The sequence below is a fragment of the Hevea brasiliensis genome, chromosome 17, assembly GCF_030052815.1.
Source record: "Hevea brasiliensis isolate MT/VB/25A 57/8 chromosome 17, ASM3005281v1, whole genome shotgun sequence".
Taxonomy (NCBI): Eukaryota; Viridiplantae; Streptophyta; class Magnoliopsida; order Malpighiales; family Euphorbiaceae; genus Hevea; species Hevea brasiliensis.
In genome coordinates, this window is record NC_079509.1 from 57,624,304 (window position 1) to 57,638,509 (window position 14,206).

General features: G+C 36.6%; 1 protein-coding gene across 1 annotated transcript in view; it reads right to left on the reverse strand.

Annotated features, from left to right (window-relative positions):
* The window catches only part of LOC110639732 (uncharacterized), a 33,812-nt gene that overhangs the window by 4,392 nt on the left and 15,214 nt on the right, over positions 1-14,206 (reverse strand). The window contains exons 13-19 of the mRNA XM_021790802.2: positions 13,646-13,979; positions 13,211-13,425; positions 11,864-12,082; positions 2,322-2,508; positions 966-1,207; positions 380-472; positions 168-269 (exon numbers count right to left, since the gene is read on the reverse strand). Of these exons, the coding sequence (XP_021646494.2) occupies positions 168-269; positions 380-472; positions 966-1,207; positions 2,322-2,508; positions 11,864-12,082; positions 13,211-13,425; positions 13,646-13,979 (1,392 nt within the window). The remainder of the gene's footprint in view (positions 1-167; positions 270-379; positions 473-965; positions 1,208-2,321; positions 2,509-11,863; positions 12,083-13,210; positions 13,426-13,645; positions 13,980-14,206) is intronic.

Consider the following 14,206-nt stretch of genomic DNA (forward strand, 5'->3'; position numbering starts at 1 on the left):
GCATGCACGAACACGTCTAATATGGATTATGGACACAAACAATTGTAAGTGAATACAAATTTGCTTGAGAAAGATTACTACTGACAAGTTTGATCCATCAAGAAAAAAGAAGGTATATGCCATGTGATTCTTAATCAGTGGAGAAACTAAAATTATGCACGGTATACCTCTTAGATATTCCAGGCAAATGAAGTGCTTCAGTAGCATAGCCCATCCCAAGCATAAATTGTGCCAAATCATCATGATGTTCTCTACCAAGCCTACTTGCCCTGTGTAGGAAAGTGCATCAACAACAGAATTATGATTATGTAAGAAAAAGTTAATACCATTTTTAGTAGAATTAATAATATATGATAATAAGGTTCAAAGAGTAAAGTACCATTTAACAGCACTAACAGCATCTCCATAAGCAGCAAGACACCGGCAACGGATTCCAGGATGACTTAAGGATAAGGCATGCGCACACATATATCTACAAAAAAAAGTACTTGTTTCATATCAATTCTTCTGGCACTACATAATAAGGCATGACAGAAAAAGAAAAAAGGTAAACAAATAAAGGAAGTCCCTCATTCCAAAACGAAAACAGTTCAAGCTTTTCATGAGCTTTAGTCCATTGCACAGAAAAGAATTGAATTGCTATTAAGAAGAAACTGGTAAACCTGCTGCTCATCTTGATGATCTTGGTAACAAAAATCACCTAGCATCAACTAGAAAGAACACTTCTGGTAACCAGCCTAAACATAATAACCTTTTAGCCTGAGTCATTAGTATACTCAAACAAACTTGATAAATATATATATATGAGATGTAGGGGAAAGAATTGTAGTTCAGGTATGATGGTCAAACTTTAACATTGCAAACTAATTACTATTTGTAGGTAATGAATCATAAAAGAAAGATGAGAGTAGAGACAACAATTTTATAGTCTTTTTTCAATAGGAAAACAAAGATCATCTGATTACCTATCAATAAGCCAAAGAACTCCATCTCTTACACCCACCACTATTAGAGGTCCAACAGGTCGTTTCTGTTCATTTGGAAAACGAGTAACTGCCACAGATACCCCTCCACCACCAACTGCTATCTCACTAACCCGTTTCTCTTCTATCTCCTTTGGCATTGCCATATCACCAGCATTCTGTTTTGGCAATGTCAAGAAAGGTGGCACAGAAGGAACATGCTGAAATGAAGCTAAACGAACCACCTGACAAGCAAACACATTGATTCAGAAAACGGATAAGGGAATAAATTCTGCAAATCTCAATCATTGTCCAATATGAACAAACCCTGAATCTATTTGACACTTTAAGCCCAAAATATTTATCAAAATAAATAAATAAATAGATGAGTAAAAGAATTTATCATTACATCGTTCCACTTCAGCCAACATTATCATACCAGGACATCAAACAAAACAAATCTAGGGAAACAAATCTTTCTAGCAGGCAAAACAAATAGTGCACTACCAAAACACGGTTCTAAATCCTTCTAGCAAGCATAATACAAAATTAGATGACAATTCCCAGTAGCTGAGTATCTGCCTCATAATGCAAATAGCTAGGGGATTCAAACCAGGGTTTTTAATATTAGCATTGTATCAGTCCTGGTTGCAATATTGTGATACAAAAACCATGTTAGCCACACAAAAACCATGTTAGCCAGAACTAGTGCGAGTTAAAAAGGAAAACAATGACTCAAGAAAAAGCAAGCTGAACCTTTTTTTTAATTTAAGGACTAATGGTCCCTAAAGTAATTAACTTTAGAATAATTTTTGTGTTAAACATATGGCCCTTATTATCTACATGGGCTAGCAGTGATAATTCGAACAAAAATTTAAGACAAAGCCAGCTAAACACATAGGGCTTTAAAAAGAACAGAAATCACATTAGATTAGGTTTTTTTTTCATATCAAATAAATAAAAAAACTAGTCTAATGTGACTCTTCTTCTTCTTCTTCTTCTTCTAATAAAAAAATTAATAAAGAAAAAGAAGAAGAATCACATTAGACAAGGCTTTTTTATATAAAAAAAATGAAAGAAGAAGAAGAATAACATTAAACTAGTTTTTTTATATAAAAAAAGGAAGTGCCTTCCTGCACACGATGTCCAACTAACAAACATCAATCATTTCTTGCAATTCATCCCATTATGGACGTAACATCAACTACTATATTAGCTAGCCAATTTTCCGGATGATCCAGCCAATATGGGACAATGTGCCCATTTTGGAACCCTCATTCAAACCTCTACTTCACCCTCTCCTTTCCCTGAATCAAATAAAGAATTTCAACAAGCACAAGTAAACTATGGATTCTCAACCTGTAGCAAAGGTGGTCTTAATTTTAATCTCTCTTGTGTAGCAGTTTGGGCACCTTCTACTGTGATTAGGGCCAGCTCTCCATGTTCAGCAACTGCTCTTGCCTGTGCCTCTTTCATTTTCATCTCTTCTTTCATTTTTCTTGTTTCTAAATCAATAGCTGCAACTCCAGCATCCACAAAAACACATCTGAAAAAATGTTGAACATTAGATATTTATTATACATCTCTTTCTTCTTCTTCTTCTTCTTCTTCTATTTAAAAAAAAAATGGACATTAAATGATAATAACACACTAAAGGGAACCATGCCTATATACAAAAGGAAAGGTACACCTTTAGTAAAAAGAAAAGGAAAAAGAAAACCAAATAACAAGACTATAAATAATAAAGGAGAATTAAGATAAACAATCAAAGAACACCAGTGCCTAAAGAATAAAGCTTAAAGAACACGCTGTAGCAGTTGAACACATGGTGGAGGGCACCTTCACCGAACTGCAGTTGTCATTACAGTTACACGGTCCTCTTTGGAAGCCAATCACTTGGGAGAATACAAATTTCACTTCAAATTCAGTTTTTGCTCACCCTGACAATACTAGTTGCATATGTATTATTTCCCTAAGGCCACAAATCAGGGAAGGAGGATAAGTTGCAGTAAAGCTAGCTCTTGCTTCCATCAGCATTTTCATAAGATCTTAGACCTATAAAACTGAGGTTAACTGATTATCTTTTCCCCTTTCTTTAAAAAGAATCATGTTAAAAAACTTCCTCACAAGATGAATTTATTAAAAAAGAAAAGAAGAAGATATGTAGACTACACTCCCTATCTAGACAGACTACACTGCCACAAAACATATACACATGTAGAGGGAAGTTGAGAGAATTTTACGCACATTTTAGTAAATGTGCACCTCACATTCCTCAAGAGGATTCACCAAGGCTCTAGGTACCCTTTACACCTTGGGTCATACTTATTTCAACCACATAATTTTGCAGCTTCTTTTGAAAAAAATACTAAGCATGATAAGATGAGAGAAATGTCCAAAATAAATTCATGATATGACCACAATTTTTGAGAATTGTATTATTGAATTGTATTCAAAACTGAGGATATGAAATAGATAGTGTAAAAGGTTGCTCAAAGCATAAAGTATGGAAAGAGAAATCAACATTTATAGGGCACTGTCAATTGATTGAACTTTTACATAGAGCTTATATTATTCCCCAAGTGCTTATTAACCTAGAATGAAGAAAACTGGAATCAAAAGGCTTAATACCTGAATTTTACACCTATATATAGGGGAGAGCAAAACTCAGTTCAAACCAAAAAAACCAACCGAACCCATTAAATTCGAAAATGCAGTTCAGTTTTGTTTGGAAATTCAGTTTGGTTCAGTTTTTACTTTTAAAATTTTTGGTCTATTCACTTTGATTTGGTTTTGGCTAAAAAAAATTTAGAAATCCCAAACCGAACCGAAATATCAAAAGTGCTGCGTTTTGTATTAGGGTAAAGGACCACTCTGCCATCTCTTTACACTCAAACAAATCCACCCACGTCCCATGTCCAGCCAGATGAAAAAGCACACCCCTTCCCTGCATTTCTCTGATTCTCTCCTCCCAACAACCAAAACCCACCAATTTCTTCTAAAACCCAATGACTCCATGCTCTATTCCTCAAAATCAACACAGTAACACTTGCAGTTTGGCTCACCTATGAATCCAGCCTCCTTTCTCACTGTCACAGAAGCTCTCAATTGTCAAAGAGACCGATGGAGATGCTAACCCCTAATCTTCACCATCAAGTCATCGACTGCCAACAGCAACGCCAGTAGACAGCGTCCCTCATCTTTTATCCCATCTTGGAGGTCTTCATATGAGTTGTCATCTTTGCAGGTTTGGTATTTCTCTTCATCCAGAACTTAAAAGAATCAGATTCCCTCATCCTTATAGACTTGCATATGCAAATTGTTTAGTAAAAAGCATCTGTGCCCTTTAAAGAAAGTGGAGTTTTGGCATGTTCTTTTGTAGTTTAAAATTAAAGAAATTTAATTTATAATTTTGATTGTTGATGACATTACTCTGTTTTGATTTTTTTTCTGTTTTGATTGCTGATGACATTCTCTGTTTTGTTGATGGGATAATTACTCATGTGTTGCAATTGATGATTCCATAGAACCAAACCGAATTACCTTTTCAGTTTCATTCTTTTAAAATCGGTTTCAGTTCGGTTTTTTTTTTTTAAGGGTTCAATCTATTCAGTTTCGTCAGTTTGGGTCAGTTTTGAACTGAACCGACCAATTGCTCACCCCTTCCTATATGGGGAGCCTTCACTAGAGACCAGAAAAGGAATCATGTTCCCTCATTCCTAATAACCAAATGAAGTATTACTGTACTAGAAGCTTTACAAAAATCTACGATAGCAACCAGAACATCTAATAGCATAAGCTTCCTCCAAAATTGATTAATCATACACAACTCAATCTGTAATTCTTTCAAGGGGTATACATGGAATGGGTCAGCCAGGTTGCATGTATTGGACTCAACCAAACCAACATATTTGGTTTTGAAGTTGCAGGAACCAAAACCAGCAAATTGAATTAGTAAACCATATGTTGCAGGTTAATCAGTTCCCATATTAGGTCAAGTTGGATTCACGTTCAAATCTCATAAATCTGGGCTGGGCTTTTTTTTTTTTTTTTGCTTCTTTTGCTTTATTTGAATAATAATAATAATAATAATAATAACAATAATAATAATAATATCTAACACTTTCTTGGGCTTGGATAATTCAACATGTTGGACCCAGACTTTTTTTTTTTGGGCTACTGTTGAGAGTAAACAAGAAAGAAAGAAAGGTTGTATATACATTCAAGCTTCGCCTTTTTTTTTTTTTTTTTTGCTTTTATATACATTCGGTTTGGGTTGGATTAATCTACACTTTTAATGCTTTAACCCGAAACCCAAACCAAAAATTTGGTTCTTTATTTGCAACCAGCAGCCAACGTGTCAATGTCTAAACCCACCAATTTTGGCTTGAGTTCATTCAGTTTATTCAGGTTTTTCTGTTTTACAGTTTCCTTGTACAACCCGAATTCTGTCTTCTTTGAAGAAATTTCATGTACTTTGTCAAGAAAGAAATTCCCATGTATAGAGCATAAAAATCATGAAATCAGTTACCTAATGCTACATTGCTGCAGTGTTAATAAAGGCACCAGTTGAGGCAAGGCACGCCTCAGTCCCAAGAAGCGAGCGCCTCTCTCGCCTAGTTGCCTAGGTGCTGAGGCACTAGGCGAGGCAAGGCACGCCTCTTTCAAAGTAACTTTTTTTCTATTATTTTTTAGGGTTTCTCTCCTCTCCATCTTCTCTTCTCTCCTCCTCCTCTCCTCTTCTCTTCTCTCCTATTTCTCCCTAAACCCTAACCCCCTAATAAAGTGGAGTTAATTAATCTTTCTTTAAATTTCATTTCCTTACTATAGCCTTATTATTTTTGCTTTCTATTTCTCTTATATTACATATAGTGCAAATAATTTTTTTTCTTTTCAATATGTTTTTTTACTTATTAAACAAGTGTCACGTATAGGAGGAGGAAGTTTAGAAATAGAAAAGAAGTATAATTGTTTTGGAGGGAAAAAAAACTGTTAGTTTGTTGAGAAGTTGTTATAGCTGTTGAAATTAGTCAATGACAGTTATCAAGTAATACTATAAATAGCTGTCATTTATGTAATTGAGATTCATTCTGAAATCAATAAAATCTTAGACTTCTTTCTCTCTAAATTTCTTTTCTCTCTCTTATTTTAATTCTCATCCCTATCTCTCTCTCTCTTCTTCCTCCTTTCTGTCTATCTTTTTCTAAAATCTCTGTAATCAGTAGAAACCCTCATTTCTAGGTAACTACTGACAGATTGGTATCAGAGCCAGGTTCCTGTGGAGGGCTTTGATCCAGATCAGTACCAGGGGTGCCGCGAGATGCCTAGAAGTCAAGTGGTGAGTCAAGAAACTGTTAGAATGGAAGAGCTGGAGGAAAAGGTGCGCAATTGGCAAGAAACTGCCGAGAGAAAGCTGGATCTGAAAATAGAGAAAATGGAGCAGAAATTAGATGATATGGGAAAAAAATAATGGATGAGATGAAAAAAATGATGTGTGGGTTCTTTAATGATGTGTGGGTTCTTTATTGAAAGTAATAAGGAAGTTGAGATGAATAGTGAACATGAAGGACAGGGAAGTAAAGGGATTCTGCCAAATCCTCCCAAGAAAACTGCTAAGGATCAATTCAGCACATCTTCTGCAGCAAAAACTGATGATAATACAAGAATTTTGCCTGAGATTGAGTTGGTGACCTGTGATGGTAGTGAGCCTAGGGTTTGGCTTAGAAAGTGTGAAAAGTATTTTGAGATTTAAAAGGTTCCCAAGGAGCAACGTGTGAGAATTTCTAGTCTCTTCTTGATTGATAAGGGAGATTCTTGGTTTCAGAATTGGAGTAAAGGGAAAAGTGAAATGCTGTGGGATGAATTTGAGGGGGCATTATGTGCTAGATTTGGGGAAGAAGGAATGGAAGATGTTGTGGAGGAATTTATGAAGACAAGGCAGATTGGGACTGTAATGGAGTATCAGGATAAATTTGAGGAGATGAGGATAAAGATGGAGAGGGTTATGCCTTATCTTGAAGAGGGATATTTTCTGTCAGCTTTCATAGGAGGATTAAGGGATGAAATCCGTCCTATGGGAAGGATTGTTAGGCCTGCATCCCTTTCTCATGCATTTGAGATTGCAAAATTTCAAGAACAGTTACTAGAAAGCAACAAGAAGTCCACTTATCCCTCAAGATCCTATGATGGTAATTTCATATCTCAAACTTCAACTTATAACCCTTCCTTTAAAACCTCTCAATTATATCAGAATTATCCTCAATTGACAAAACCCCCAAACAATGAAGCTAAACCTAATTTCACAGTCTCTAATCGAAAACAATCTCAGTCTATGACTTCTAGCAATACAGCCAATTCTCAAGCCTCTAAAACACCTACATCCACAAAACCTAACAACCAAACAAATGTGAGACAGCCCAAACCCTATTACAGATGTGGAGAAAATTATTTTCCAGGGCATGTGTGCAAGCAAAAAACTGTTATGGCTTTATGTGGGAGTGATCCAAGTTGGGAGGAATGGATTGAGCAAGGAAATGAGGAAATTGAAAGGGAAGGCAACATTGAAGTTCAGCAATGGGAAGATGTGTTGGGTAGTATGGAGGAGGAGATGACACTCTCCCTTAATGCCATTGAAGTGAAGTTGGGGACTGAAACTATTAAGGTGAAAGGTCAGTATTTGAATAGAGAGCTGCTGATTTTAATTGAAAGTGGTAGCACCCATAGCTTTATTGATGCTAGAGTAGCTAGGGAATTAAAGCTGTCTATAGTCCAAACTTCTGCAGTGCCTATTTCTGTAACTGATGGCAGAAAATTAATTTCATATTGCACTTGTTTTGAATTTCCTTACAAGGTGGAAAAGCATAGATTTGTGTTTGATCTCAAAATGTTGCAATTGGGAAGTTTTGATATTATATTGGGAGTAGATTGGATGAGGACTATCAGTCCAATTTTATTTGACTTTGTAAACTCTAGAGACACTTTCAAGAAGAATGGGAAGGAGATCACATTGCATGGGATCAATGATAAAGCTGTTACTTGTAAGATGTTGCAATGTGAAGACATTAATAAGCTGTGGCAGAGGAAGGGGAAGGATTTCCAAAGCCCTCAATTTTATATTGAAGTGCCACTAATGCAACCACAACCAGCAGAGCATTCTAAGTTACCTGAGCTCTTTTCTGTGACAATTGCAATTTCAGGTAATGCTTCAATGAAATTCAAGGATTACTTGATGACTAAAAAGATCTGTTTGAGGAGCCTAAGATATTACCTCCTTTTAGAAAACATAATCACTCCATACCATTGCATTCAAATACACAACCTATTAGTGTGAGATCTTATAGGTATCCACATTTCCAAAAGGTAGAAATAGAGAAGTTAGTATCTGAGATTTTGGCTAATGATGTTATTCAACCTAGTACTAGTCCATATTCTTCACCTGTGTTGTTGGTTAAGAAAAAGGATGGGACTTGGAGGTTTTGTGTTGATTATAGGAAGTTAAATGATCTCACAATCAAGGATAAGTTTCCAATACCTATGATTGATGACTTACCTAATGAGTTACATGGGGCTGCTGTGTTTTCTAAAATAGATTTGAGAGCTGGTTACCATCAAATCAGAATGGAGCCTTCTGATATTCCCAAGACTGCCTTTAGGACACATCATGGCCATTTTGAGTTCAAAGTTATGCCATTTGGTCTTACAAATGCACCAGCAACCTTCCAGGCTCTCATGAATCATATTTTTCATCATTTTCTGAGGAAATTTGTCTTGGTTTTCTTTGATAATATACTTGTCTACAGCCCAAACACTTCTACTCATCTCAAGCATTTGGAGGCAGTATTTCAAGTCCTAATACTAAGTGTGCTTTTGCTCAAAGACAAGTTGAGTATTTGGGGCATGTCATATATAGAAATGGAGTGGCTACTGATCCTAATAAAATCAAAGCTATGGTGACTTGGCCTGTGCCACAGAATATTAAAGAATTGAGAAGTTTTTCTTGGCCTCACTGGCTATTATAGGAAATTCATCAATCACTATGGCTCTATTAGCAAACCACTGACTGAATTGTTAAAAAAAGATTCATTCCAGTGGAATTCAGTAGCTCAAGGTGCTTTTGATCACCTTAAAATTGCAATGTCTCAAGCTCCAGTCCTTGCACTTCCTGATTTTATAAAGTCATTCATTGTCGAAACAGATGCTAGCAGTTTTGGTATGGGGGCAGTGCTCCAACAGCAGGGACATCCAATTGCTTTCATTTCAAAGGCATTTGGACCAAGAAATAAGGGTTTATCTGTCTATGAGAAGGAATTATTGGCTATTACATTTGCTGTTACTAGGTGGAGACACTATTTGGAGCAAGGGCAATTTTATATCAAAACAGATCATGAGTCTATAAAATTCCTCTTGGAACAGAGGCTACATATTAAATTGCAGCAAAAAGGCATTTCCAAATTATTAGGGTTGGATTACAAGATCTTGTATAGAAGAGGGGTGGAGAATAAAGCGGTTGATGCTCTTTCTAGGAGACTATCGAGGGAAGCAGAGCAGGAATCTTCTTGTACTGTCATTACAATCATCCAGCCCGCTTGGATAAATGAATTGATAGCCAGTTATGAAGGGGACACTCAAATTGGGCAATTATTGGCTCAATTAGCTATGGATAATAGCTCTCATCCTGGTTATGAATGCAAAAAAGGGATATTGTACTTTAAAGGCAGGCTATCTATCATTACTATCCTATGGGAGGACATTCTGGTATTCAGCCTACTTACTTGAGGCTGAAAAGACATTTTTTCTGGCCAGGTCTTCTACAGGATGTGATGCAATGGGTTAAGAAGTGTGATGTGTGTGCCAGGTGTAAAAGTGACCATAGCCTGCCTGGTAGTTTATTGCAGCCACTACCAGTTCCCACACAAGTCTGGCAACATATTTCAATGGATTTTATTGAGCAATTGCCTAGGTCTAAAGGCAAGGATGTTATTTTGGTAATTGTGTGTAGAATGACCAAGTATGGGCATTTCTTGGCTGTCTCTCATCCATACACTACTGCTTCTATTGCTAAAGTGTTTCTCAGTCACATTTACGAGCATCATGGACTGCCTCGTTCCATTGTATCCGATAGGGACAAAGTTTTCACAAGTCTCTATTGGAAAGAGTTATTCAAGTTGTCTGGGACTTCATTGCATTACACTATTGCCTATCATCTTCAGTCTGATGGGCAGACTGAGAGATTAAATCAGTGTTTAGAATGTTATTTGAGGTGTATGACACATCATTTGCCTGCTGATTGGAACAAATGGTTACCATTAGCTGTGTGGTGGTATAATAGTACTCATCATAGCAGCCTCAAGATGAGTCCCTTTGAAGCTTTATATGGCTATCACCCTCCTTATATTAATTTTTCCCTTCCCTGATTCCACTCCTGTCCAGGCTATGACTGATTTACTTCAAGAGAGAGCATATGACAGAAATTATACGAGAGAATTTAACTAAGGCCCAGCATAGAATGAAACAGCAAGCAGATAAGAAAATAGTAGAAAAAGAGTTTCAAGTTGGAGATTGGGTATATTTGAGGCTGCAGCCTTACAGACAAGTTTCTATTGCAGTTAGGAGGTCACTCAAGTTATCAACAAGGTATTATGAGCCATTTCAGATAGTTGCTAAAATGGTGCAGTGGCTTATAAACTGCAATTACCTCCTTCCTCTACTGTTCATCCAGTTTTTCATGTTTCTTTGTTGAAAAGGAAGGTAGGGGACAATATCACTCCAATCTTGGACCTTCCAGCTTTACAAGAAGATCATACTTAGGAAGTGCATCCTGAGAAGTTGTTGCATATTAGAACTATTGAAAGAAAAGGGATTCCAGTTTTGCAGGGCTTAGTTAAATGGTTGCATTTCAGTGAAGAAGATGCAACTTGGGAGGGCCAGTCATTTTTGCAAGTTCATTTTCCATCATTTAAACCTTCTTGGGGTCAAGAAGGTTCTAAGGGGGTGGGGGGTGTGTAAGAGGAGGAAGTTTAGAAATAGAAAAGAAAAGTAATTGTTTTGGAAGGAAAAAAACTGTTAGTTTGTTGAGAAGTTGTTATAGCTATTGAAATTAGTCAATGACAGTTATCAAGTAATACTATAAATAGTTGTCATTCATGTAATTGATATTCATTCTGAAATCAATAAAATCTCAGACTTCTTTCTCTCTAAATTTCTTTTCTCTCTCTTATTCTAATTCTCATCCCTATCTCTCTCTCTCTCTCTCTCTCTCTCTCTCTCTCTCTCCTTCCTCCTTTCTGTCTATCTTTTTTCTAAAATCTCTGTAATCAGTAGAAACTCTCATTTCTAGGTAACTACTGACAACAAGTTAAAAGTATGATATTTTTATGTTAAAAGTATATATATATATATATAGGCTATGGTGCCTCACTTCAAAAAGATCCTTGCCTCGCCTCTCACTAAGGCCATAGGATACTCTGTTACCTCTTGCCTTAATAACACTGCATTGCTGCAAATGAAGTTTATGCACATTATATTGCCCTTATCTTCGTATTTATAAAACCTCCATTACATGAAAAACAAGCAATCATTTTTAAGTCCCTAGCCTAGGTTAAACTGATATATTGTCATATATTTGATGTTTCTTCTATCAATGATGTGGATCTACACCACAAATCAACAAGTAATGGTTTCAAGCTACATTCTTTGATTGGATACATGGAAATACACTATGATGGTCCAGAGAAATTTGAATAACAATTCAGCATGGTCAAACTTATTATTTCCTCAAAAAGCAAGCAATACTCATTCATGTTTGAATTCCTATAGGACCAGAAATATACAAGATTCCTCTATATAAACCAGGAATCCAACTAAAATAAGGCATAAATCATTAATCAATAACAAGAACTCACTCAATGGTAGTTGGCGTAGCCACAAAAAGCTGTCTCCGATGCCAAACAGCTCCTGTAGCATGGGAAATTGCAACATCCCCCAGATACCGATATTGAGGCCGCAAGGAAGATATGACAATATACTGCTGATAGGCAAAAGCACAATACTCAACTGTTTGATCCCACGCAGTCCATTCTGGCTGAGGAAGTAGACCACCCACAGGTTCAAAAGTTTCCCAACTGTAAATTATAACTTTAATCAAGCATTAAAAAGGGTCAAAGCCTTAGATCTTATTCACCCTAAGGTAAAAGACAATATACATTAATCTACTTGAAGACAATATATATGCTCCACATAGCAGGGGGCACACTTTGGTGTTTAATACACAATAAATGTATGCTGGGAGCCTGATGGGCCAATACTTATACAATGAAGCAACATAAGGACAATATAACTTGCAAGTACTTGAAAAGTTAGTAACGTTCAGCACCCATTGGAAGGATAAGCAAGAATGTAAATGGGGGGATGCGGGGAAGAATAATTAGCAGAAAAGTTGTTTGGCTTAAGGAGGGAGCAAAGTTAGAAAAGATAACAGTTAAATACAGTGGAAGACTGAAAATCCTATATTTTTAAGTTCTTCAACCTCTTTTCCTTCTTTTCTTTCCCCTTTAATCAAGTCCTAATACTATCAGCAAAATTCCATAAAGTTACTTTCCTCAACTCCATAAAAGGCTATTACACATTTACATGTCATTAATCTAACAACTCCACCAGTTAAATAGCTGATTCCAAAAAAAGTTAGATTCTTGTCAGTTGTCAATTATAGAATATAAAACGGGGGAAAAAAAACAAGATAAGCTAAAGACATGGAAACAGATATAGAGTGTGAGCATGAAAGTGCATCAGCTAGTGAGAGAGAGAGAGAGAGAGCTTCCCTCTCTCCATCACTGGCCAATGGAAAATGATGAGATAAACCTCATCTTCCTAAATCCTTAAGGAAATAAATTTGAATTCAAGTTGAACAAAAAAAAAAATGAAGCAAAAAAAAATAGCAAACAAAGAATAAGAGATATAACTGATATAACTGTTAAAGGATAAAAGAACGATAGTGATAATATAGCAAAGAGCTTCCTCCTTCCTAGAACACAGAAACAATGAAACAGACTTTCCAAAAGCTAAAGGGATGGGAAGCTACCAAGTTCATTTATGCTGTTGATATATATTGATGTCCATTGAAATGATGCAAGCATTTTATTGCACCTAATTCATCTGTGAGCAAACACCATTAAAAAAGTTGACCAGTATTGGTGTCCTAATCTCTCGCATTTAACTAACAACTAGCAACAGAAAAGTACTACAACTCTCACCTATACAACTGAAAGTTTTGAGGGGCTGCCTCTGCAGGAGATCTCTGAGAAGAAAATCCATCATCAAAAGTACTAACTGAAGAACCAGCACTACTTCCAAATCCTGACAATGGCATAGACTGAATTGTGGAAATAGCTGTTGCTGTAACAGGGCCAATCCTTTGGGAAGTTCTATAGGCCATGCCTAGTAGTGCCCCCCCATGCAAGCCAATGACCTAGAAGAGATCATATTCAGTTAAAGGACGATCTGTGATGCAGATAAATAAGCAATTCAGTAGATAACAGAAACAGTGACTGCCAGCATAATTAGACTCAGCACGAAACAAATATGTTATGAGCCTGAATCCTATTGATTAAATGAACAATTTCACAAAGAACGAACTTAAAATTAAGTGGAATTCAAATACACCATGCAACGAGAGAGACATCAATTACCGGTTCAGAACGGCTTCCGACAGATCTCATCAGGATATTTGATGTACCATCATCAAGCAAGATACGAACTTGCACACTGGCTGCAGACGCAGCACTAGCAGCAGCAGCAGCTGCTGCTTGTGCTGCAGCTACAGCTGCTTCTTTTGCTTTCCTTGACAAAACCCCCTTGGGAATTATAGGAATTCTGGGAGCCAATGCAGATTCCAGTATAGCAAATCTATCACGACATGTATCCCAAGCCAGATGCCTTGCACTGCCTGAATCTACGATGGTCCAATCACTAACCTTGTATATAGAGAAGTAAGGAACATCAGGCCACACAATTGCGAGATATCTGCAAACAACATTTGTGGTTAGAAAGCAACTCCACTGCCATGAGGATTTCCAGCTCCAAAATTGAAATTCCAAAACCTCGAATGGAAGAATAAAATATGAAAGAACATAACCCAGCAGTCCCAGCTGAAAAATCTCAATGCAAGAAGTAAAATGAGCAGAAAAACAGTATAAGCAGATCCACTCTTACAGCCACCACTATTTGAGTAAAGGAGATTTATGTGCTTC